At 36.9% G+C, this 26,280-nt stretch overlaps 1 protein-coding gene across 1 annotated transcript in view; it reads right to left on the reverse strand.

Moving 5' to 3' along the window:
* LOC143658692 (uncharacterized) overlaps positions 1–26,280 on the reverse strand; it is a 42,920-nt gene that overhangs the window by 15,921 nt on the left and 719 nt on the right. Inside the window, 1 exon segment of the mRNA XM_077130881.1 lies at positions 431–639. Within this exon segment, the coding sequence (XP_076986996.1) occupies positions 431–454 (24 nt within the window). The 5' untranslated portion in view covers positions 455–639.

A 26,280-nucleotide genomic window follows, 5' to 3' on the forward strand; every position in this document is an offset into this window, starting at 1 on the left:
CATCTGCATTTATCAGGAAGACTACTGTTAGGATACTGTTCAGCCATCACTTCAAGGAAAACCCATCAAAGAAATTTTGTGAGACCCAGGTGACCTAAAACATTAATATTTCCTGAGGAACTGGTCTACTTTCTCCTCAGAAGTAATGCATATCATGTAGCTTTCTGTATTCCTTTGGTTGCAATGGCTATCAGAAACATTAGACACAAGTTGACAGCTAATAATTCACTGGATCCACCCCAATCATACAGTATGTTTCAGTACCAGTCAAATAGATTCCTGATCTCACATTTTTCTAATTGTGAAGTTAGAATATAAGTTTATTTCTCCACAGAGTTCAATTATCCAAACTTTTAACTTTCTTTTAATTGAATTGATTTTTTCAGACCACTTCATACTTTTCAGGAAACAAAGGAAAAATATTACAAACCCAAATCACCTGGGCCTTGATCATTTTTTCCCGTTGTCAGGAATTAGTAAGCAACATAAATTGTCTTTTGTCTCTTCTGCATCTGTCACAAGTCCTTATGGTTGGAAATATTTGTGTTCACATAAAGTTGTCCCCAGAAATGATGCTATTCAAGTGATGGACTCTCCTTCTCCTTCCTTGACCGGAGCATGTGAGCCAGGACCTGTAGGCTGAAGAGCAAATTTACTTTGAATTACATTCCATAAAATAAGATTCCAAATGTGAAAAAAGTCTGCCTTTCTTCTCTGAAGCATAAGAACCATAAGGGAAGGTAGAGAAGAAGAGTCAGGACAGCACAACGTCTCCAGGGCAGGGGAAATCTCAGACAAATTCTATATAAAGAAAGAGTATATACAGAAGGTTAGAGGATGTGGACATAGCATCTTTTTAAAGCATGTGTGCAAGTACTACTTCAAAAGTCTTTATATTACTAATGGGGACATGTCTCAGATTGAAGATCTATGCACTAAGCAAATTATAAGGACTGCCTTATTTTATTTCACAATACCACCCACTTCATTATTACATTTATAAAAGGTATAAATTACTTCTAATACTTTACTACCAGGAAGCCAAGGTTTAGGGATTAGATATTTTGCCCAGGAATACATCCTATGGGAGAGCTACAATTTGAACACCATCTATCTGACTCTAAGCATATGACTTTAACCATGGTTGTATTCCCTTTACCAGATAGCCACACAATAAAACTTAGCTTTCTTCTCTACTATCTTAAAGGAGTTTTCTAGCCAGAGAATCCCATGGACAGTAGTCAGATAGTTATACATGCATAATCTAAACTTCTGGAATCAGCTCTTTGAACATGAAGCCCCCAAAACACTTTCATCCACAAAGACAGAGATGCAATAAGTATATAAGTATATGCCCCACCCTGGACCCAAAGTAGCAGATTAGAGGCCAGTTTCACAGGGCAATCATGGAGTAATGAATTAACCTTCCCCAAGGTGGTCTGGTCTTTGCCCTTGGCTTTTACAAGGTAATCTCTAAACCTCTGGAATATCTTGCCTGGTAAGAGTCTCTTTGTTTACCTGGGGTCCTTAGGCCAAATCAGTTATGCTAACAATGTAGTAGTTTATGGTAGAGGACACCCAGCAGTATCAGTTTGAGAAGATGGAGACTAAGTCCAGTCATGCTAGTGGTCAACCATGTCTACATTACATAACCAGGCCCCAAAAGAACCTGTGGACAACAAGGATCACTAAGCTGTACTGGTTGGCAATACTTCATGTTAACTGTCATACAGTTTCTGGGAAAAATAAGGGCTGACCACATAGCTACACCAGAAAAGGAAAGCTGGAAGCTTCACACTTGGAGCTCTCCTGAATTCTGCCCTAAGGGCTTCTTCCCTTGGTCAATTTTAATCTGAATCCTTTTGCTATAATAAAGTGTAACAATGAGTACAAGCTTTCCATGAGCTCTATGAGTCCTTCTAATGAATTATCAAATACATAATCTAAAGGTCTTGTGGGTGGTTTGATGAATCCTGATTTTGCAATTGGTATCAAGAATGTGGCCTCGAGGACCCCTGACTTGTAGTTGTCAGAAGTGATGGTGGTTTTGGGGACTCCCAAACTTTGCAGCTTTCTAAAGGCCAAATTCTGGGGCTCAGATGAAAGACTCAGAGGATGAATCCCCAACTTGTTGAGTTGTCTTAAGGTTACCTTCTATCATATATGGTCACAAACCATTCTATGTTAAGGTCCCTACATCCTCCCAACTCATAGGGCCCCACACCTAATAATTCTCTGACCTATTAATACATACACAACCCCTCCCTCTCCAATCTTATTGCCACTTCAGTAATGGCACCAAACTCTTCAGATTGGCCTTCTTGAAAGCCACAAAGGGGAAGGTGCACAGCATGAGGCAGTGGATTCAACATCTCAGAGGCCTCCAGGGGGCATTACTTAAATGTCAACACTCCTTTTCCCACAAGCATCCACAGCCTTCCATTCAGCAACTGCAGAAAGGATTTCACCTCATTTTTCAGCCTGAAGAGCTTTCAACACAATGGAATCTCTTTTCTTGCCTCTAGCAGCTACATCCTATCATTGGCCCCAGGGGGTGCAACTGCCTTTCCAGAATATACATGTATTTAAGCATAGTTATGAGAGAGTATAGAAAGTCCCAAAGGAAATTTCTACAATTTCCAAAGAATTGTTATCACTATACTAAAAAGCAAGGCAAGGATGTGTACCATCATGTTTCTGGAAATCTTACTCAATGATAAAAGAACCAAATAAAAATTAAAAATATTAGGAGACAGTCAAATTATCAGTATTTGCCTGATATGACTGAATAACTTTGGGTTAGATGGCTAGTTATAAAATTTATATATAAAAATGGTTAGAATTCTCAAATATATTCTTCTGATTTCACTGTTAAATGGAAGAACAATCCTAGGGGATAAGACTATGTATTGAAAACCTTCAAAACAGGTATTGCTGGTACAAAATTCCACATTTAGGAATTTCTTTGCACAAGTGTGCAATGATTTATGTAAAATTATCTACATCTATTAGCAGAAGACTGATAATGAACAGTACAGAGCTATAAAAATAATATCTATAGTTAATGAAAAAAACCCAGATTGCTTGATGTTATGTATAACATAAATCTGTTTTTGATGCCAGAAAACAAAAATGTCTATTTAAATATTTACTCAAAATGTTAATAGTCATTACATCTTAGAAAAGTAATTTTTACATTCTTCTTTTTAATAGGCATGCAAAATCCTTTAAATTAAGAAAAACAATGGAGCTTTCCATTAAAAATAAAATTGTTCTCATGCCCTATTTGCTTTCATTTAAGAAAAAATCAAAATACATTAGAGAAAGGGAAAATGGTTAAAACAACATTACAAAATACTGAAATAGGTCTGAAGTAATTAGAAGCTACCATATCATTAGATATACCATGCATTTTTTATTATAGTTTATAATCTATTTTTTCTCATGTAATATTTACAACAAAGTACCAGAGGTAGGTATTTTAACTTCTCTTTTCATTATTAAGCAAACACAAGCAGGTTTGGAAAGTCACACTAGAGTAAGTAACTAAAAGATAATCAGGACTAAAAAGCCAGATTAATTTCATTCCAATATCCATGCCCTTGCCAATTGAATAGCTATAAGTAGAACCCTAAATTAATGGCGTGAATGCTCAAGTATACTGATGTCTGCAACTTACTTTAAAATACACACACACAAAGATGAAATAATGAATTGATAGAGGAATGAACATATTATAATTGATAGAACAAGTATAGTAAAATCTTAATGGTAAAATCTAGGTTAGAGTATATGGGTGTCCATTGCAGAATTATTCAACTTTGCTATGCATTTAGAACTTCTCACAATAAAATACTGAGTATCATTAGTAATAAAAAAGAGCTCAGTGAGGTGACCATACACAAAATATATATTTAAAAATTAATTTTCACAAAAAATCATGGAACCATAACCCATAGCAAATTTTAAAAACTGTTCTATAACTTGTTAAAATGTACTTGGAAATTCATTGTTTTGTATATATGTTATATTTCACAATTTTAAAAAGTTAAAAAAAAAACTGTTTTTCTATGTTAAAAAATTAGAAAAAAATGAGTCCAAGTTAAATTTAACTCAAATGAATTCAAATGAGAAGAAATGAGTTCAAAATCAGTAAGACCTCTTTCAGATTGAAAAGATAAAAAAAAAACATAGTAGAGATAAGCAGCAGGGAACCATACCCTTAAGTTTATGCAAATCCTAAGAATATGGTCCTACAAGTTATGAATGGATAATTTCAATATTTAAAATCTATCAAAATATATGCACATATTTATTTAGATTCCAATCACATCAGGTTCAACCTCTCACAGATACATTACTTCATTTTTAAAGAGAATTTGTATACCCCTAAAGAGTAGGATAGAAAGATCAAAGGTGATGGTGGAATTGTACAGAGAAGGTAGGGGTTAACAAAGGAATGTGACTGCTGAATCATTAAACTGATATTTCTTTTAGTCTCCAGTATCTTAGAGGAGCTAGAAGTAAAAACCTAAAATTGGGAAATTGCAACCCATGTCAAACTCTGAAATGTGTTCTACAACTAATTGTTGTGCTGTGCTTTGAGATGTATTGCTTTTTGTATATATGTTATTTTTCACAAAAAAGAAAAAAAAGTTGATTGTGATGATAAAAGAATATTTATTCCTTCTAGCCTCCTACATTCTGGAGCAGCTAGAAGGAAAAATTTGAGAGGTTGGAATGGTAGCCCATGACAAACTCTGGGATCTGTCCTGTAACTTTTGAAGAGTGCTTTTGAAAACTATTGCTTTTTCCTTTCTTTGCCTTGTATATATGTTATATTATACAATAAAAAAAGTTAAAAAAGAATTTGTAATATGGAAACATTTAAAATATGAACTGACAAAAGCAAACTAAATCAATGTTTCTGGACTTCATCTGAATTATGTGATAATATGCAAAAAAGTCAAAATACAGTAAAATTTTGGCAAGGGCTACCTTTTGGGGACAAAAATTGGGGTGAACAGGTGTTATTTCACGTCTGACAGTATGACCTGAAAAGGAAATGCCCAAGAGATTTATGCAATAAACTTGCAGGAGAATGGACAAAACCCATATCTTTTATACAAACATATTTTTAGTTCTTGACACCACCCCCCCCACCAGTTTTAATTATATGTACCAACAGTGAAGCACTATGTGGGTCCTAAGCAGATTTGAAATAAGTGCTTGAGAAGAGAATTAATTGTTTTGAAGGTTTGAGAGAAAAACAACCTTCATCAGATCTCACCAGCTGCCCAGCTTTGAACCAGCCAAGGGTCCTGGGTCTCAAACACCTCAAGGCCTCAAAAGCTTCTCTAACACAGACACACGTGGGCCTCCCCCAAACACTGACAGTGTCCCCAGCATTAATCCTCAAACCTGGGCCAGACACCCCCAAACCATCCTTCCAACTCCTCTATCACTGAGACCCTATTATCCTGTAACCAATCATACATTTCATTGACAAATACCACTTCTCAATTCCTGACCCCTATCTGCTGACTGATCTGCAAAGATCCGGAACCCTGACTTTGAGGAACTTGCCACAGGCTATCAAAACGAGCCACAGCCAGCCAGCAGCCATTAACTCTAAGGAGGCAGTTACGTACAACAGCCAGAGGACATTAACCCTAAGCGAGACAGTCACGTACACGAGCCAGAAGGTCCCTCACGCATGAGCAACATAAGGGTCAATGAGTTAGTAAAAACATGTCCTGCCTAACCCAAATATGGTTATAACTTCTAACTTGCCTGATGACTGGTCCATGGTGCCTTACTCCAACGTTTCTGCATCTTGCTTTGTATGAAACCTGTAGTTGCTTTTAACTAGGTCCTCTGGCCCAACTCGCCACATCACCCACAAAGCTTTGTGTCCCACTGCGCTGCTAAACAAAATGATTCAAGCCTGGCCTCCGGTGTCATGTCCTGTTTCGGAAGTTGCTCGGTTGAAAGCTGTGCCCAGCGCCAGGGGTGCAACAACTTCACAATTCAGTCCTGCCACTCTTCAAACTTCACATGCTTAACACCAGCATCCCAGACCCATGACTGATCCCAAAGATTCCTTGATCACACACACCTTGTCTCGGACTCCCACTTGCTCCTCTATGACCCTATTCCACACAGAAGACCATAACTCTGCTCATGCTGTCCAAGACACTCACACTGACATGATTTTGTCCAGACCCCACAGCGACCTCCTTAGGCGAAGAACTTAGTTCCCTGAACTTCCTCTTCCAGCCCCTGAATTTCCTCTTCCCAGCCCCCTGAACTTCCTCTTCCGAGCCTCAAATCCAGCCAATTCTAAGGGGACCGCGGCGAGGAAGTTCAGAGTTTTCACCGAGCACGGACCATATTTCCGACTTCTCCTTAGGAGTTAATATGTCGGCGCCGCCGTAGCCCTGGCTCCCTGGGCGCGGCTATCTTTGAATACTTGACATATACAAGCCACAGGAGCCGCTTCTGGCTCAATAGCCAGAGAAGAAGGTGACTGATGGAAGGCCATTTACGTTCCTGTTTCCTAGCACCTCACTCTGCAGTAAACTGTCCAGATTTCCAGAGGCTTGATCTGACGCAAAGTGACGTCCCATTCAGCGCAGTTGGCTGGGCAGAGAAGATGACTTCGCGCTTTGCATAAAGAAAGATTTAGAGATGGCCCATTTAGAAAAAGTTCATTTAGAGATCTTTGAGGTGTCTGTAGAAATAAGAATGCACCCCTTCAGCACTGAAAGGGCAAACATGCCATTAAGCGGAAAGTGGCTTCAGCAAGAGGAGGCTTCGAGGGATGGGAGCAGCGGAGACAGTAGGAGGATGGCGGTCACGACTAGGAAAAATGAGCGGCTGGTAGGAGCCTAGATTACACTTCTGGACCAGCCGGAAGAAAGAGCAGTAAACAGTAAAGTTGAGTAAGTTAAGGCCAGGAGCCAGAGGGAAAGGTGGAGTTAAAGATGGGGGAGGGCTTTTGTGAGCACCAAGGGGCAGAAATTTTAGGTAAAAACAAAACTCCAAGGGAAATTAAAAAATGTGGTTCAAGAAAGAAAGGATAATGATAATATACTGCATGTATCAGTTATGAGCAGTTTTACACTTGTAATACTGTAAACAATGATATGTGGCTCCAAAAAATTATGTTGTAACTTTATTGAATGTGGGAAAAAATGAAAAATCAGAGAATGAGACTTGTTTCACAGCCTCCGTTATGATACATCTATAAAAAATCCTAACATTGAGACATCAGTTATCATCATTATATGTGAATAGCTTGCAGATACCATAACAGCTATTAGGGTAATAACCTTTGTAAGACAGTAATAAACTTTGTGAATATATACCTTTGATGACTACTAAAAGCAAGGAGAAAAGAGGAACAGATGCCCAGATCACTATTAAGAAAACTGCAATTATAGACTACTTGGAAATAATACATTTTCTCACTTCTAAGTTTGGCCAAAATGAAAAGATTTCGCAATATTGTAGGCAATTGTGTTGGCAAGTATATGAGAGAAAATGTGAACTCATACATTAATGATGGGAGTGGAAATGGGTAAAATTCAGCATGAGAAAATCTGACACTATCAACTTTACAAATGAATATATCTTTGACACAGCCATTCCACTTGTAGTAATTCCTCTATGTACAACATGTACACATAAGTTATTAATTAGTTTGTAACCAAAAAAAAAAAAACCGGAAACAAATGGCTGTCAAGACAGAAGGAATTAAATTATGGAACATTCAAATAAAGAAATACTGTGCAGCCAAAGAAAACTATGAGAGGATACTTTATGAATTGATATGTAACCATTTCCAACATATATATGCGCTGGAAAAAAGATGGCATAGGACAGTTTATAAATCATGATAATTTATGTGTTTAAAAAATAGGAAAAATATATATAGTATATGTAGTATTTGCTTGAATATGCCTAAAATATCTCTGGAGGGAGGAATCAAAACTAAAAATAAAGTCCAAAAGAAAGATGATCAGATAAAGTTTATTCCAGGAATGCAAAGAAAGTTCAACATTTGTGAAGTAATTAGTACATTTCAATATCTAAATGAATAATGTAAAAACAAGATATCAGTTGTAACAATCAAAACAAGGTCAATTTAATACATGTTCTCATAGAAACTCAGAAGAAGATTAAAAAATAAAGTTGATAATCTGATAAAGTAACTTCTTGGTAGGACAGGTTATGGTAAAAAACTAGAGGGACCATCCCAATAAATTCAAGCCAAGACAAAGAAAGTTGCAACTTCTGCTTTTATTAAACACTCTTCTGGAGATACTAACATAAGAAAGAAAGTAGAAATATGGAAAATAAGTGCTCAAAAGGAACAAACTGTATCATGAACATTTAAGATAATAAGTGCCTTGGGCCATGCCAGATAATTTACACTAACAATGTTATTTATGGTTAGGACTTGTTTTTATTGTTTATCCAGGGTCCAAGACCATGCTGTGACCTATGGAGGGACTGAAGATTGAGTAGCTAAGGTCAGTCACACAGGTTCTCCATGCCTATGTGATGGCCCTCCAATAAAAATCTGAACTAAAAGGCTCAGGTGATCTACCCTGGTTGGTAATGATGCATTCATATTGTTACATGATGTTGCTGTGAGATTTAAATGCTGTTCTGTGCAACTCCACTGGGAGAGGACAACTGGAAGCTTGCACTTCATTCTCCTGGACTCAACCAAATCATCTCCTTCCTCTGCTGATTTTAATCTGTATCTTTCCTGTAATAAACTCTAAGTGGTTAATAACTATTAGTTAGGGTTCTCTAGAGAAACAGAATCAACAGGGAATACTTGCAAATATAAAATTTATAAAAGTGTCTCACATGACCGCAGGAACGCAGAGTCCAAAATCCACAGGGCAGGCTGTGAAGCCGACGACTCCAATTGATGGTCTGGATGAACTCCACAGGAGAGGCTCACCAGCCAAAGCAGGAATGGAACCTGTCTCCTCTGAGTCCTCCTTAAAAGGCTTCCCGTGATTAGATTAAGCATCACTCATTGTAGAAGACACTCCCCTTTGGCTGATTACAAATGGAATCAGCTGTGGATGCAGCTGACATGATCATGATCTAATCCTATGAAATGTCATTGCAATAGACAGGCCAGCACTTGCCCAATCAGATAAACAGGTACCACAACTTGGCCAAGTTGACACATGTCCCTAATCATGACAATAGCTATTCTGAGTTCTGTGAATTCCAGCACATCACTGAACCTGAGGGTGGTCTTTAGGACCACTCACACAATATTGAAAAGAGACCTGAGATGGCAGAAAAGTAAATTTGAAGGCAAATCTAAAGAAACTTTTCAATCTGAAGAACAGAGAGGAAAATTGAAAAAAAAAAAAAAAAAAAGCACAGAAACCATTCGATATAAAAAGTCTAACATCCCTGAAATGGGAATCCCAGCAGAGGAGAGAGGGAAAGAGGCAGTAAAAAATATATATCTGTAGAAACAATGGTGAAAACAATCCCAAGTTTCATGTAAAACAGTCTCCAGAGAGAATGAATGCAAGGAAACTCATGCATACAAATGCCAAAAGCAATCTATTCAAAGTCAAAGGCTACCAGAAATTTTTTTAAGTATGAGAAAAATGACGTATCATGTAGAAGGGTCAGCTGGGTAAGTTGCATTGTGAAGCAATGGAAGCCAATAGAAAACAGACTGAAATATTCAAAGAGCTGAAGGAAGAAAAACCCTGTGAACCAAGAGTTTAATATTCTGCAAACCTAAACTTTAAAAGTGAAGGTGAAATAAAGTTTGTATAGTGAAGAATTTACTCAAAGAAAGGTTTGGTCTTTGCCCTCAGCCACTAGAAGATGGTTTCTCTAACACCCTGGAATGTCCTGCATGGTAGCAATGTCTCTACTTGGGAGCTCTGGCAACTGAACAGCTTAACAGTGTGATTTATGATGGAGGGCTTTAGGAGACTAAAGGTATAAGCCTGAACTTCTAATAGGGGCTACAGACTAATGTCAGCAAAATGGGCAGTTTATCATTGAGCCCCCGTATAAACTCTGGACACCACAAACTCAGTTGAGCTTACTTAGTTGGCAAAATTCTTTGAGTCTGTCATACTTTGATGTGCCAGGAGGGTAATGCCTCGCTGAGGATGATGGAAGCTTCAGGTATGAGACCCTGCCAGACTTTGTTCTATGCATCCCTGCGTTTGGTTACTTCTGATTCATATCCTTCTGTTGTAATAAAACTGTAATTTTAAGTATAGCACTTTCCTGATTTCTGTGAGTTGTTCTAGTGAATTATTGACCCTGAGGTAGCCCATGGAGACCTCTGAATTTGTAACCAGGTACCCAAAAATGAGAGGGGATCTGGGGACCCCCAGAGTTGGAGTTGGTGTCTGAAGTGAGGCCAGTCTTGTACAGGACCATACCCTCTGCCTTTATAATTGGCCCCAACTCCTTGTTAAATAAAGGTATTCTTAGATAAACAAAGACTGGAGTTCATTGCTAGCAGACCCAATTTACAAAATATACCAAAGGAAGTCCTCCTTTATGCTGGCAGGAAATGATACCACATGATAAATTAAATCCAGTTACAAATAAAGAACAATGGGAATTGGAAATACATGGCTAAATATAGAAGACTATGAATATTTCTCATATCTTAACATGTTTAAAAAATAAGCTGCTATAATGCACTAATTATAACATGGTACAGTTGGGTTTATATAGACATGTATTTTGTATGACAGTGTTAGACGAAGGATGTTAGCACAAATGGAATTGGAAAAACTATATTTTACAGAACTAATTTATTATTAATCTGGAGTAGTTTATGATAAATGATGATACCTATTATAATCCCTACAACAACTGGTAATATGTTCTAGTAAGAAAATAACTCCAAAATATAGTTTAAAAATCAATAGAAGGGGTGGGCAATGGTGATGTAATGGCAGAGCTCTTGCCTGCCATGTCGGAGACCTGGGTTCAATTTCCAGTGCCTGCCCATGCGAAAAAAAAATCAATAGAGGGATGGAAAAAAGAAAAGCTTCATTTACATTCTGTATATTAAACATACACATTAGATTCAAAGACATATATGAGTTGACATCTCAAGATCATAAACAGATAGGCCATGCAAACAGTAATCAGAAAAGATGGAGTCACTATATCAAACACAATAGACTTTCAGACAAAAAAAAAATACTAGAGACCAAGCAGAATATTTCATAATGATAAAAAGCATAAATATATACAAGATATGAAAATTATAAACCTATACATAACTAACAACAGAATTCGGAAAAATAGGAGGCAAAACTGAATTGAGGAAAGAAAACAGAGACTCCAATAATCCACTCTCAATAAGCAAAACAAAAAGAAAATACAAGAAAACAAGAGTTGAACAATACAATCAACCAACTTGACTTAGTTGATGTTTATATGACCCTATGCTCAATGGCAGTAAAACAAAAATTCTTTTCTCAAACACATGGAGCATTTTCCAGGAGAAGCCATATGCTAAGATGTAAAACAAATCTCAGTAAATTGAAACTACAACAAAATTTAACTAGAAATCAACATTAGAATGAAATTTAAGAAATGCACAAATATTTGAAAATCAAACACCGTGGAATAACCATGGATTAAAAAATAAATCACATCAGGGTACATGGGTAGTTCAGTGGTAGAATGCTAATATTCTATGCAGGAGATCTGGATTTGATTCCCAGAAAATGTACTACCACCCCCCCCCAAAAAAAATCACATGGAAAGCTGGGCATTATTTGGGACTGCAGGGAAAAATACACAAAAATAAAAATCAACTGCAAGTCACTAAGAAATTAAAGGAAACCTATAGCTTTAAAGGCCTATATCATGAAAAAAATTTTCAAATCAATACTTTGAACTTGCAACTTGAGACACTAGAAAAAGAAGAGCAAATTAAACCCAAAGCAAGCAGAATGAAGAAAACAATAAAAATGAGAGTGGAAATTAATGAAATAGAAAACAGAAATACAAAAAATTGATGAAACAAAGATGATTATTTGAAAAGATCAATAGAACTGATACACCTTAATTAGACTTACAGAAGGAAGAGGAGGAAGAGGAAAGGGAGAAAAAGGAGGGGGAACAAATGGCCTAAATCAGGAATTAAAGGGATCATTACTGATCTCAAAGAAATGAAAAAGTTTATAAGGGAATATTATGAATAACTCGATGCCAAAAATGAAACTACTTAGATGAAATGGACAAATGCCTAAGAAGAAAATTGAAATAGATGCATAGCAAGTAAAGAAACTGAGTTAGTAATGAAAAATCTTCCCATAAAAAAAAGACAAGTTCAGATTGCTTCAACCTGTGCCAGTATTACCCTCAAAACCAAAGCCAGTGAAGGGCATCACAAAAAAACAAAATAACAGATCAATATCCTTTGTGAATAATATGTGAAAAATTATCAAAATATCAGTAAAGCAACCAAGTATAATATAAAAAGGATTATACACAATCACCAAGAGGGTGGGTTTATCATCTGAAAATCAATTAATGTAATACTTCAGATTAACAGAATGGACAAAAACCATGTTCTTAATAGATACAGAAAATGCATTTGACAAAAATCTAATACTTATTCATATAAAAACTCCCAGAAAACTAAGAATAGAAGGGAACTTAACTAGATACAGGACATCTGTGAAAACCAAAACTCACCTCATGCTTAACGGTAAGATTCTGAAGGTTTTTCTCCTAGAATTGGTAAAAAGGCAAAGATGGCTGCTTTCACCCATTTTATTCAATATTATACTAGAAGTTCTAGCCAGTTTAGTAAGACAATCAATCCATTCATCCATAAAAGGATCCAAATTGGAAATGCAGAGTAAAACTGTCCTTATTAGCACATAACATGATGCAATATATATAAAACCCTAAGAAATACATGACAAAACGACCTTATTAGAAAAAATAAATGATTTAGCAAGGTTACAGAATGTAATTCAATGTGCAAAAATCAATTTTATATTGCTGTACTAGTAATGAACAATCCAAAAATGAAATTAAGGAAACAGTTCCATGGAAAATAGCATCAAAAATATAAGATTATTTAAGAATAAATTAATCAAAAGAATGCAATATTTATATGCTAAAAATTATGTTTTTGAAAGAAATTTTTATAAATGTAAACAAGTGGGGAGACATTCCATGCTCATGGACTGGAAGACTCAATATAGCTACGATTACAACTCTCTCCAACTGATATACATTTAACACAAGTCTTCTCAAAAACCACACCAAGAATTTGATGAGTATTGTGCCAGTTTGAAACTATTATATACCCCAGAAAAGCCATGTTTTAACCGTGATCCAATCTTGTGGGGGCAGCTGTTTCTTTTAATTCTAATTCAATATTGTAGGGAAGAACATATGAAACCAGAAGGAAAGACAAACAATAAAGACAGATGGTATAATTTAGGGATACCTACAGTGTACAATGATAATAACTAAATGTACAAATTAAGAAATATTTTTGCATGAAAAAGAACAAAGGAATGTCAGTATCACAGGGTATTGAAAATAGATAGTAATTCATATTTAAAACTTCAACTTCTGTGTGGGACTAAATCAAGAAATGTTTATTTGATGCAAAATTTATATTTTGACTAGTGCATTTCCTAATTGAAATCTTTCAGCCACTGATGCTTTATTTTGTCTCATCTCTTTCTTCCCTTTTTGGTTGAGAAGGTTTTCTCAATCCCTTGATGTTGAGTCCCAGCTCATTCTAGGATTTCTGTCCCATGTTGCTAGGGAGGTTTACACCCCTTAGCGTTATGTCCCACATGGAGAAAGATTGGGCAGTAAGTTTATTTGTCGTGTTGGCTGAGAGAGAGGCTGCATCTGAGCAACAAAAGAGGTTCTCTGGGGGTGACTCTTAGGCCTAATTTTAAGTAGGCTTAGCCTATCCTTTGCTAAGGAACACCATAATTACATGGAACCTTGAATAGGAATGAGATTTCAGTCTGTCCCAGTTAGTGTGATGCCCCGATAAATCCTAGAGTGATTTGAACAGTGAAGAAAGAAGTACTTGCAAAGTCCCCTTGGGGGAATAGGGAGAAAGGGGGAAAAATTCAACTTTCCCACTTGGAGAATTCCTGATATTCTTGCAACCAGTGGGGGCAACCAAATCAATAGGCGGAGTCCTCAATCTTGGGGTTCACCCTTATGAACCTTATCCCTGCAAAGGATAGGCTGAGCCTACTTAAAATTAGGCCTAAGAGTCACCCCCAGAGAACCTCTTTTGTTGCTCAGATGCAGCCTCTCTCTCACCCAACACGGCAAGTAAACTTACTGCCCAATCTCTCTCTATGTGGGACATAACGCTAAGGGGTGTAAACCTCCCTGACAACATGGGACAGAAATCCTAGAATGAGCTGGGACTCAGCATCAAGGGATTGAGAAACCCTTCTCAACCAAAAGGGGGAAGAAAGAGATGAGACAAAATAAAGCATCAGTGGCTGAGAGATTTCAAACGGAGTTGGGAGGTTATCCTGGAAGTTATTCTTATGCATTATATAGATATCCCCTTTTTAGTTTAAGGTGTATTAGAGTGGCTAGCGGGAAGAGTCTGAACTTGTAGAGCTGTGTTCCATTAGCCATGTTTCTTGAAGATGATTGTATAATGATATAGCTTTTACAATGTGACTGTGTGTGACAGAAAAATCACGTGTCTGATGCTCCTTTTATTCAGGGTATGGACAGATAAATAAAAAAATATGGATTAAAAATAAATAAATAATGGGGGCAACAAAGATTGAAATAAATTGAGTAGATTGAAATACTAAGGGTCAATGAGAGGGACGGGTAAGGGGTATGGCATATGTAGAAGCCAAGAGTTTAAAGCAAGACCTACAGAATTTGTTGCAAGCTGCTGGCCTCAGGATGGCGGCGGTAAACTGTGGAGATTGTTATGTAGATCAGTCTGGGAGGAAGAGAATGTTTACCCCAAACAGTTATGTTAAGTATGAAGAACACTGTGAGATAAGAATCTTGCTCCCTCAGGAAAGCCTGCATATCTATTGACATCCTGTGGTATATGACAAGGATCTGGTTGAGAATAAAGTTGTCTGAAATCTGTCTGAAGTAAACTCAAGCTTCAGACCCCCTGAGCCTGTGTCTTTCTTTCTTTCTTCCTTTCTTTTTTTCTCATCATTCCTTAATATCCTTCGAGCTCCGTTTCGATAGGAAGCAACATTTGGCGCCCAGCGTGGGGCATGAAGAAGAAGACTCCAAATCAATATTAAGGAACCAAGGAAAAGTCTCATTAGAGGCACGTGTGTCCAGCCGATAGAAGAGGACTCGAGTCATATTGGTAAAGGAAGCATTTTCCTTGGATCATCAGGGTAATGGGTAATCATAATAGGCGGCTGGAGGAGTATGTGTGTGTGTTAAAGCTACTGGGGTGCCCGTTAAAACATCTGAATTAGTAAGCTTATTTGAGCTCATTCAAAAACATTGTTCTTGGTTTCAGCCTTAAGGCCATAATGTTTTAAATCTTAAGTAATGGAAATTGGTTATGAAGGCTTTGCAGTGAACATAACAAAATGGGGAAAATATTCCTGTTTCTATTTGGTTATTGTGTTCAGTCAGGCAATGAACTACCTGGCTCATGCTTTGTCTTAAACTCTAAGTTGTGTTTCTTCTCAATTTCCCACTACCACTTCTTACCCTGTTTCGACAGTTGCTTGAGCCGGACTCGGCAATTGGCGCCCAAACAGGGATCTAATAAGGGAACTCTTAAAGCACAAAGTGAGGAGATGCTCCAGGGACATCCACTACAAATACTACAGGCGGGCCTTTTTGAGTTGAGCAGTGGCCCTTATCTGTAGAGAGGTTTGAGGCTCTGACTCGGTTGATTTGGGAACAGTTTGGAGCAGGACGTTTAGAGGAGTCTCGTGGTTCTTGGAATTCTCCAATATTTATTGCAGGAGGGAGGTCAGGAAAATGGAGAATGTTGACTGATTTGATAAAAGTTGATACTGTGGTTCAGCCTATGGAATCATTGCAGCCTGGCTTGCCCACACCAGTTGTAATTTCTAAGAACTGATTTATTATGATAGATTTTAAAAATTGCTTATTTGCTGTGCCTTTGGCAGAGCAGGATAAAGAAAGATTGGTTTCTGGGCTTGTTCTTGATGGGCTGCCTTTATATAGGGATTCATGTACACCTGAGTCAGAAAGTATTCAGTGAGAAAGGTGCCATACCAAACGTGGGTCAGTGCTCATTGATGGTTCCTGTGGCAGGTTGGTCCCCAAGGGGGTATGCAGTTCGGGATCATAGTTCTGACTCAAGGTATTCTGTTAGGTTACCTTTGTTTAGTCTGAATGATTATTCTATGAGATTTATACCAATACTACAGGTAAAGTCCTATGACTCAGAATGGGAACGGCAACCCCATCTCCTTTTGTTAACTTAAATCCTCAATAAACAGCAATTTGGAAACTGGCCATGAGTTTAGCTCCTATTCATGTTTGAAAAGAGAAATATATTTTAAGAACTTTAAAACTAAAAATTCTTGTTAAAAACTATATATTGATAGTGATCTCACAAAGGAAGAGGTTCAAAGTCTACATATTTTCAATACCTCTTGGCAAATAGCATTAAGTGACTTTAAAGGACAAATGAATAATCATTTACTATCTCAAAACTTTTACAATTTTTAAAAATGAACGCAATGGATTTTGCCTAAAATAGTTCCAGCTTCCCCGCTAGCTATTACTGTCTTTACCAATGATAATATTAATGGGAAGGTTGCATATGTCACCCCAGTGGAAAACAAGTTAGAGAACGCCTTATACCTCAGCCCAGCGTACTGAATTAGCAGCTGTAATTCAAGTATTGCAAAGTTTTCCACAATCTCTTGATATTGTTTCTGATTTTGAATATGTTTACCAAACAGTTACTCACATTGAGACGGCTTCTTTGTGTAAAAGAAATGAATTGTCCTGAATGTTTTTACATTCACAAACATTAGTCAAAAGCTGAATTACTCCCCTTTTTATCATGCATATAAAGAGCTCAAACCAATCTTCCAGGTCCTTTATCATTACAAAATCAAGCAGATACTCTTATAGGGGTAATGCAAAATCCCACAACATTTCACAAATTGACTCATATCAATAGCAAAGGGCTGTGAAAAAAAATTTCCATCTTTTTTAAACAGCAAGCTCAGGACATTGTTAGGACTTGTCAAACCTGTGGGCCCTTAAATGCACTCCCATTTGCATCAGGGATTAATCCTAGAGGTCAAAAAGCAAATGAATTATAGCAAATGGATGTTACTCATATTTCACATTTTAGTAAAATACAATATGTACATGTTATCATAGACACTTGCTCTCATTTCATCTGGGCTACCTACCGCACAATCTGAAGATCGTTTTTGCCATGTTCAATCACATTTACTTAATGCTTTTGCTGTTGTGGGATGCCCTCAATCTATTAAAATGGAAAATGGTCCTGTTTATACAGGAAAACAATTTCATAAATTTTGTACTACTTTTAATATTACCCATATCACAGGAATTCCACACAATCTCTCAGGGCAAGGAATTATTGAACGAGCAAACCGGATGCTAAAGTCTATGCTTTTAAAACAAAAAGGGGGAGACGATGATCAGGAGGATGATGTTATGAAAATAAGTACTCCTAAAGATCAATTAGCAAAGGCATTGTTTAAATTTTTTAAACATTTATGATAATTCATCACAGACTCCAGCAGAACAACAGTTTAGCAATTTGGAAAAGAAAAATGATATATTCCAAACAGAACTGCAGCTGCAGCCAATCTATTGGAAAGATGTTAAAGATGATTTATGGAAACCAGGAATGGTAAAGGTGTGGGGTAGGGGATTTGCTCTTGTCATTGCAGATGATGGAACTTCAGTTTGGATTCCCTCGAAGAGAATAAAACCCAGACATGTCAACCCAGACAAAAATAACTAAATGGGTAATGTATACTATAGGACATACAATTTTGATTGCTGAAGGACAGGGACATATTTATCCTTACTGGGATTATCTGTGAGCCCTAACATGGGCCAATCCAACTTTACCAAAATAACCTAAATACAAGTTTAGGATTCCCAGGTCCAGTAAGAAGAAAACTGGCGTCAAATTTAATTCCATTTTTAGAAAAACCTATATGCTTAACTCTATGGATACAAAGGATACTTGCCTGTTAGGTGGGAAAGAAAGTTGGAATGGATGGCAGTCATGTCATATGGATCAAGCAGTTATCATAATTAATGATTCCTATGGAATTGTAAGATTCCCCTGTGGGGTTGAAGATAACTGAGACTATATGGATAGGCAAGCTAAACCAGAGTTATTACATAGAGGATGATTTGTGCCATGATTTGGGATGATAAATACATTATTCAGAGAAATTTATGGGGAATTTTCCTAGGACTGGGACCAATTTTCATAGTGAATTCTAGTAACTATAACTTCTCTTTAGCAGCCATAAACACTATATACAAATATGTATTAGAGATCCATATATACTTGTTAAAGTTCATATGCATATAAGAAATCAAACTTCTAATTGTGAAAATTATTCTCTATTCACTTGTCCCCAAGCATTTATGTTGCAGGAAAATGAGACGATTATAGCAGCAAGGAGAAGAGGTATTTGGCTGCCGGTGCAGATGTCAAGATCTTTGCAATCCTCTCCAGAAACACATATACTGATCCACTGGGCAAAAGAATATCTAAAAAGGACTAATAGACTAATTGGATTCATTATTGCATCTGTCATTGGAATCATTGGAAGCATCACAGTGGCTGCAGTCACTGAAACAGCATTGCAACAAACTATACAGATGCAGCATTGTTAGAAAAACACCAGTGAACTGTGGCATAGATAATCTCATTGATGAGAAAACTAATAATAGACTAAATGATATAGAAACGACATTGGTTCATATTGGAGATCAAATGCATAATTTAAATTTTTTACAAAGTTTAAAGTGTAAAAGGAATGAGAGCAGTTTTTGTATTACCCTCTTTTAACATATGGCTTGTCTGAAATAGAATGGGAAAAGGGAATAGGCATCTTTTTAAGGCTTTCAGATAGTTTAAGTCCTGATATCTTAGAATTACAAAAAGGGGGTATTAGAATGTAAATTAGAATAATCTACATACAGCCTATGGAAGTAATGTTACACAATCACTTACCCAAGAGCTAAAAAATCTTAGGTTTGGGGCTGTTTATACTTCGCTTCCTCCTCAGCTGTGTTTAACAACAAAGAAAAAGGTGATTCTTGCAAAAACTCGTTGGCTCCCTCCTGAATCAAAGTCAGAGAGCTTGACTGGCAGCCAATGACGGGTAAGACCCTTCAGAGCCTAAGGGCAACCTAAGACAGGCGCAGTCACCTCTGCTTATAACAATGTGATTCTTGTGAATCAAAGTCAGAGAGCTTGACTGGCAGCCAATGACAGGTAAGACCCTTCAGAGCCTAAGGGCAACCTAAGACAGGCGCGGTCACCTCTGCTTATAGCCACCCTAAAAAGGTGATTCTTGTTTTTTTGGCTTATAAAATAAAAAGGGGGAAATGTAGAAGCCAAGAGTTTAAAGCAAGACCTACAGAATTTGTTGCAAGCTGCTGGCCTCAGGATGGTGGCGGTAAACTGTGGAGATTGTTATGTAGAGCAGTCTGGGAGGAAGAGAATGTTTACCCCAAACAGTTATGTTAAGAACACTGTGAGATAAGAATCTTGCTCCCTCAGGAAATGCCTGCATATCTGTTGACATCCTGTGGTATATAACAAGGATCTGGTTGAGAATAAAGTTGTCTGAAGTCTGTCTGAAGTAAACTCAAGCTTCAGACCCCCTGAGCCCGTCTGTGTCTTTCTTTCTTTCTTCCTTTCTTTTTTTCTCATCATTCCTTAATATCCTTCGAGCTCCATTTCAATAGGAAGCAACAGGCATGTATGAGTTTTTTCTTTTCTCTTCTGCTGGAGAGACGCAAATGTTCAAAAAAAATGATCATGGTGGTGAATACACAACTTATGATGATATTGTGAGATACTGATTGCAACCATGTCAAGGATGTTTGTATGTCTGTCTGTTGTTTACAATAAAAATATTTAAAAAATAAAATCAACAAACCTTTAGCTAGAGTCACAAAGAATAAAAGAGAGGACTCAAATAACCAAAATCAGAAATGAAAGGGGGAACATTAATACTGACCCACAGAAATAAAAAGTATTATAAGAGGACAATATGACCAACTGTAGTCCAACAAATTTGGTATCCTAGATGAAAAAATTTCTAGAAATACACAAACTACCTATACTGACTAAAGAAGAAATAGATCCCAACAGACCAAGAGAGTGAACTCCAAGAAATAAAATCCCAGGACAAGATGTTTTCACTGGTGAATTTAACTAAACATTCCAAGAAGAATTAACAATTCTGCTCAGATTTTCAAGAGGAGAGAATATTCCCTAACTCATTCTGTAAGGCCAGCATCAGCTTAACACTAAAGCCATACAAAGACATCAAAAGAAAATTACAGACCAGTATCTCTTATGACACACATGCAAAAATCTGAAACAAAATACTAGCAAGCCAAATCCAACTGCACATTGAAAGAATCGTTCACCTTGATCAAGTGGGATTTATCCCAGGCATGAAAGGATAGTTTGAGTTAAAGTCAGCTAAAGTAATACAACACACAAATGGAACAACACAACCAAAAAATCATTTTTTTTTAGTAGATCATCTCAATTGACTCAGAAAAGGCATTTGACAAAATTAAGCACTCTTTTTTTCTTTGAGAAGTTGTGGGTTTACAAAAGAATCATGCATAAAAAAACAGGATTCCCATATTCCATCCCACCACCAACACTTTGCACTGGTGGGGAATATTTTTTATAATTTATGATAGCACATTTTTATAATTGTAACTAAATTATATTAACTAAAGACCATAGGTTAACTTAGGGTTCACTGTTTGTGGAGTATAGTTTCGGGTTATTTTTTAAAATTCTGTTACCATATATACAATCTAGTATTTCCCCCTTTTAATCATATTCAGATATCTATTTCAGTGCTGTTAATTGCATTCATAATGTTGTGCTACCATCACTACCATCCATTATCAAAACATTTCCATCATTCCAAATAGCATCTCTGTACATTTTAAGCCTTATCTTCCCAATCCCTAACCCACTCGGTTCCCTTGTAACCTATATTCTAGATTCTGACTCTGTGAGTTTGCTATACTAACTATTTCAAGTCAGTGAGATCATAAAATATTTGTTCTTTTGTTTCTGGCTAATTTCAGTCAACATGATGTCTTTAAGGTTCATCATGCTGCCACATGCATCAGGACTTCATTGCTTTTTACAGCTGAATAATATTCTGTGGTATGTGTATACCATATTTTATTTATCCATTCACCAGTTGATGGATACTTGGGTTGCTTCCATCTTTTGGCAATTGTGAATAATGCCACTGTGAACATGGTGTGTGAATACCAGTTTGAGTACTTGCTTTCAATTCTTTTGGGTATATATCCATATATATCTAGTAGTGGGATTGCCCAATCAGATGGTAGTTCTAGATTTAGCTTTCTGAGGAAAGGTCAAACTGTCTTCCACAGCAGCTGCACCATTTTACATTGCCACCAGCAATGAATGAATGTCCCTATTTCTTTGTATCCTCTCCAACATCTGTTACTTTGTTTTTTGTTTGTTTGTTTTTATAGCCACCATTCTAATTTGCGTGAAGTGTTATATCATTTGGTTTTGTTTTGCATTTCCCTGATAGCTAATGAAGTTGAGCATCTTTTCATGTGCTTTCTGGTCATTTGTGTACCTTCTTTAGAGATTTTTTTCAAGTCTTTTGCCATTTTTTTAATTGGGTTGTGTGCTGGTTTGAAAGGATTATGTTTCCTAGAAAAGCCATGTTTTAATCTATCTTGTGGATCCCTATTCAGTACTGTAGTCTGGAGATTTGATTAGATTATCTTCACAGAGATGTAGCACACCCAATTGTGGGTATTAACCTTTGATTAGAGGGAAATGTGACTCCACTTATTCCAGGTGGGTCTTGATTAGTTTACTGGAATCCTTTAAAAGAGAAAACATTTTGGAAAATGCTTCAGAGCCACGAGAGCCACAAGAGCCACAAAAGCCACAAGAGTCCATGCAGCCAGAAACCTTTGCAGATGAAGAAGGAAAATGCCCTGGGGGTAGCTTCATGAAACAAGGAGCCTGGAGAGAAGGCTAGCAGATGTCGCCATGTTTGATATGCTTTTCTAGTTCAAAGAGAAACACTGAACTTCATCTGCCTTTTTTTTTTTTTCTTTGTATGCTATATGGCGGAGGTCACACTTCATTCTTTTTCCATGTGAATATCCCCTTAATGCAGCACCATTTGTTGAATTTTTACTTGGTTTGGTTTTTCATTTGTTTATTTGCCTGTTGGTTTGGGAAGCATGGGCCAGGAATAGAACCCGGGTCTCCCACATGGCAGGTGAGAATCCTACCACTGAACTACCCTCACACTCCCCATCAGCCGTTCTTGAGTGAAGGCAACCTCTTGTTGGTGCCTTATTTGGACATTTTCATAGACTTGCCTTAATTTGGACATTTTCACAGCCTTAGAACTGTAAACTTACAACTTAGTAAATTCTCCCTTTTTAAAAGCCATTCCATTTCTGGTTGTTCTAGTTTGCTAGCTGCTGGAATGCAACACACCAGAGACGGATTGGCTTTTAATAAAAGGGGATTTATTTTGTTAGTTCTTCAAAGGAAAGGCAGCTAACTTTCCACTGAGGTTCTTTCTTACGTGGAAGGCACAAGATGGTCTCTGCTGGTCTTCTCTCTAGGCCCCTGGGTTCCAACAACTTTCCCCGGGGTGACTTCTTTCTGCATCTCCAAAGGCCTGGGCTGAGCTGCGAATGCTGAGATGAGGAATGCCAAGCTGCTAAGGCTGTGCTGCATTGTGCTCTCTCATTTAAGCACCAGCCAATTAAGTCAAACGTCACTCATTGCAGCAGACACCCCTCCTAGCCGACTGCTGATGTAATTAGCAACAGATGAGGTTCATGTACCATTGGCTCATGTCCGCAGCAACAAAACTAGGTACGTTCACCTGGCCAAGTTAACAACTGAATCTAACTACCACACTGGTATATCGCATTCTGCGTGTAAATTAGAACAAGTTATTTCTTTTTTCATTTTTAAGTTAAGGGATATAGCATCCCTCCTTGATAAAAGCACTCAGAAAACTAAGAATAAAAGGAAACTATCTCAAAATATATCAAAGGACATATATGAAGAACCCACAGCTGACAGCATACTCAATAATGAAAGACTGAAAGCTTTCACTGTAAGATCAGGAACAAGACAAGGATGTCCACTGTCACCACTGTTATTAAACACCGTAAAGAAAGTCCAAGCCAGAGCAATTAGGCAGGAAAAAAAAAAAGGCACCCATATCGATAAGAAAGAATTAAAACTTTCCCAGTATGCAGATGTCATGATCCTATACACAGATAATTCTGAAGACTCCGCAAGAAAGCTATGACAGTTAATAAATAAATTTAGCAAAATAGCAGGGTATATGATCAACGCACAAAAATCATAGTTCTTTCTGAACTCTAATAATGAGGAATCTGAAGAGGAAACCAAGAAAAAAATTCCATTAAAAAATAGCAATTAAAAGAATTTCTAGGAATACATTTAACCAAACATGTAAAGGACTTGTACTTGGAAAACTACAAAACACTGCTGAAAGAAATTATATAAGACCTAATAAATGGAAAGACCTTCTGTGTTCATGGTTTGTAATATTTAATGCTGTTAAGATGTCAATTCTACCCTAAGTCATTTACAGATTTAATGCAATCCCAATCAAATTTCCAATAGCCTTATTTGTATGAATGGTAAAGCTAATTATCAAATTCATATGAAGGGGTAGAGGACCCTGAATAGCCTAAACCATTTTAAAAAAGAAGAACAAAGTTGGAGGGCTCACACTTCCAAATTTAAAAAGTTATAACAAAGGAACAGTAATCAAACAGCATGGCCCTGACAGAAGGACAGGTTTATAGACCAATGGAAATGAATTTGGGAGTTGAGAAATAAACCCTCACATCTATAGCCAACTGATTTTTGACAAGGGTGCCAAATTCTCTCAATGGGAAAAGAATAGTCTCTTCAGCAAATGGCACTGGGAAAACTGGTTATGAAATGAAAGATGATGGTTGACCACTCCTTTACACCACATTTATAAATTAACTCAAAAGGAATCAAAGATCTAAATATAATAACTAAACTAAAAAACTCCTAGAAAAAACATAGGGAGACATCTTTAGGATCTACGATAAGTCAATAGTTGCTAACACTTTACACGCAAAGCACATGCCACACAAGAAACAAACCAGATAAATAGGACTTCATCAAAATTTAAAACTTTTGTTTACCAAAGGACTTTATCATGAAAGCAAACACAACTTAGAGACTATGAGAGAAAATATTTGGAAAGCACATATCTGATAAGGGTTTAATATATAGAATATCTAAATATATAATATACAAAGGCTTGAACATGTGTGCATAGCTGCCTTATTTGTAACAGTGAAAAACTACACACTACTCAAATGTAGTTAAACCCTACATTTGTAGGTAAATTAATAAACCCTATAGGATAAAGTGATATCCCAACAACATTTAAATATGTGCAGTTTATGTCTATACCTCAATCAATCATTTGAAAAAAGGGGACTAAATCAGTGACACAATCTAAAAAGAGATGGACCTCAAGAACATTATTGAACATGAAATTTAAAAAGTCCACCATAGAAGACTGTATGTTATGACTGCATTCATATGAAAGATCCATAAAATGTAAATTAGTAGAGACAGGAAAAAGATTAGTCTTAGAGTGAGGCTGGTTTTAGGAGTGAAGACTTAATGCATAGGGGCCCCCAAAAACTTGGAAATCTTCTGAAATGGGATTCTGGGGATGTTTCCACAAATGTATAAACAGTTAAAATTACTGAAATGTGCACACACTTGGTAAATTATATGGTACATAAATTAAACCTTATTAAAACTTAAAAAAAAATTATTTTCCCCAGTTTAAATCTAGACCTAATGGAAGAAACCAATAGTAATTGCAAAAATGTATCAACTATCAGGGCACAAACCTAAACAGAAATGTCTCCAACATATAAGAAAAACGCTACAACAAATTTTGTAGTGAAATGGGAAAATTTCTGTAATCAGAGAATCATGAGTTTCTGAAATAATTGAAGTTTTGAATCCTTTATGTCACTACTCACATTAATGAATGCATTTAACTTGATATCTGCCGCTTGTTCCCTGGCCTGGGTCGATACTATTGCAGCAATTTAAAAGTGTTTAAGTATTGTATCATATGAAAATATATTCAGGATGACAAATTAAGTTATATAATTGTTCCTATGCTTACACAGATTGTTCCAATGCGATAAAAGTAGCATAAAATAAAAGGTTTTTATTGGGGATCATAATATAGAATAACGGAGATACTTTTACCTGTGTTAGAATGACTCAAAAAGGAATTAGTAAAAAAAATATATACTTGGAGACAACAACAAACTCTACATCTTTAACAGGAAACGTATAACTAGATCGTTCTGCACCACACTGTATTTTGTGGGGACAATAATAACTGTGGCGATGGGAGATATACAAAACTTTTTACCAAGAACCCTGAGGACAAACTTGAAGAAGTGAGCTGGGTGAATGCAACTTAAATAGCAAATGTCCCCAGCAGCTAAGGTTTGAATTTCAACCCACCGTATCTCCAGAGGTTCTGGGTCTCCCCTCAAGCTGACAAACCTCCCACCTGACTGAGGCCCGTGTCAAATACCATATTAAGCCCTACACACTAGCACCGACGTCCCCTCATCTCAGTCTTCTCTAACACCGAATTATTAAATTGTGAATGTGGAGGGAACATCGCCACCACTCACAAACCGTGAACCTCAGTTCTCAACTACAAAGTCCTGCAAATAGTGATCCACATGCCAGATGGACCCCCAAACCGACAGTCGGACCTTCCGGTCGCTGATTTTTTTTCATTAATCGTTAATCATTATTCGCCAAAGGTCACCATCACTAACGCCCAGATTCCTCATTGACTAAACCAAAATGAAACCCGAGACTCCTGTCAACACACGCTCCCCCTTCACTGACCCCAC

Source organism: Tamandua tetradactyla, chromosome 16, assembly GCF_023851605.1.
Source record: "Tamandua tetradactyla isolate mTamTet1 chromosome 16, mTamTet1.pri, whole genome shotgun sequence".
Lineage (NCBI taxonomy): Eukaryota > Metazoa > Chordata > Mammalia > Pilosa > Myrmecophagidae > Tamandua > Tamandua tetradactyla.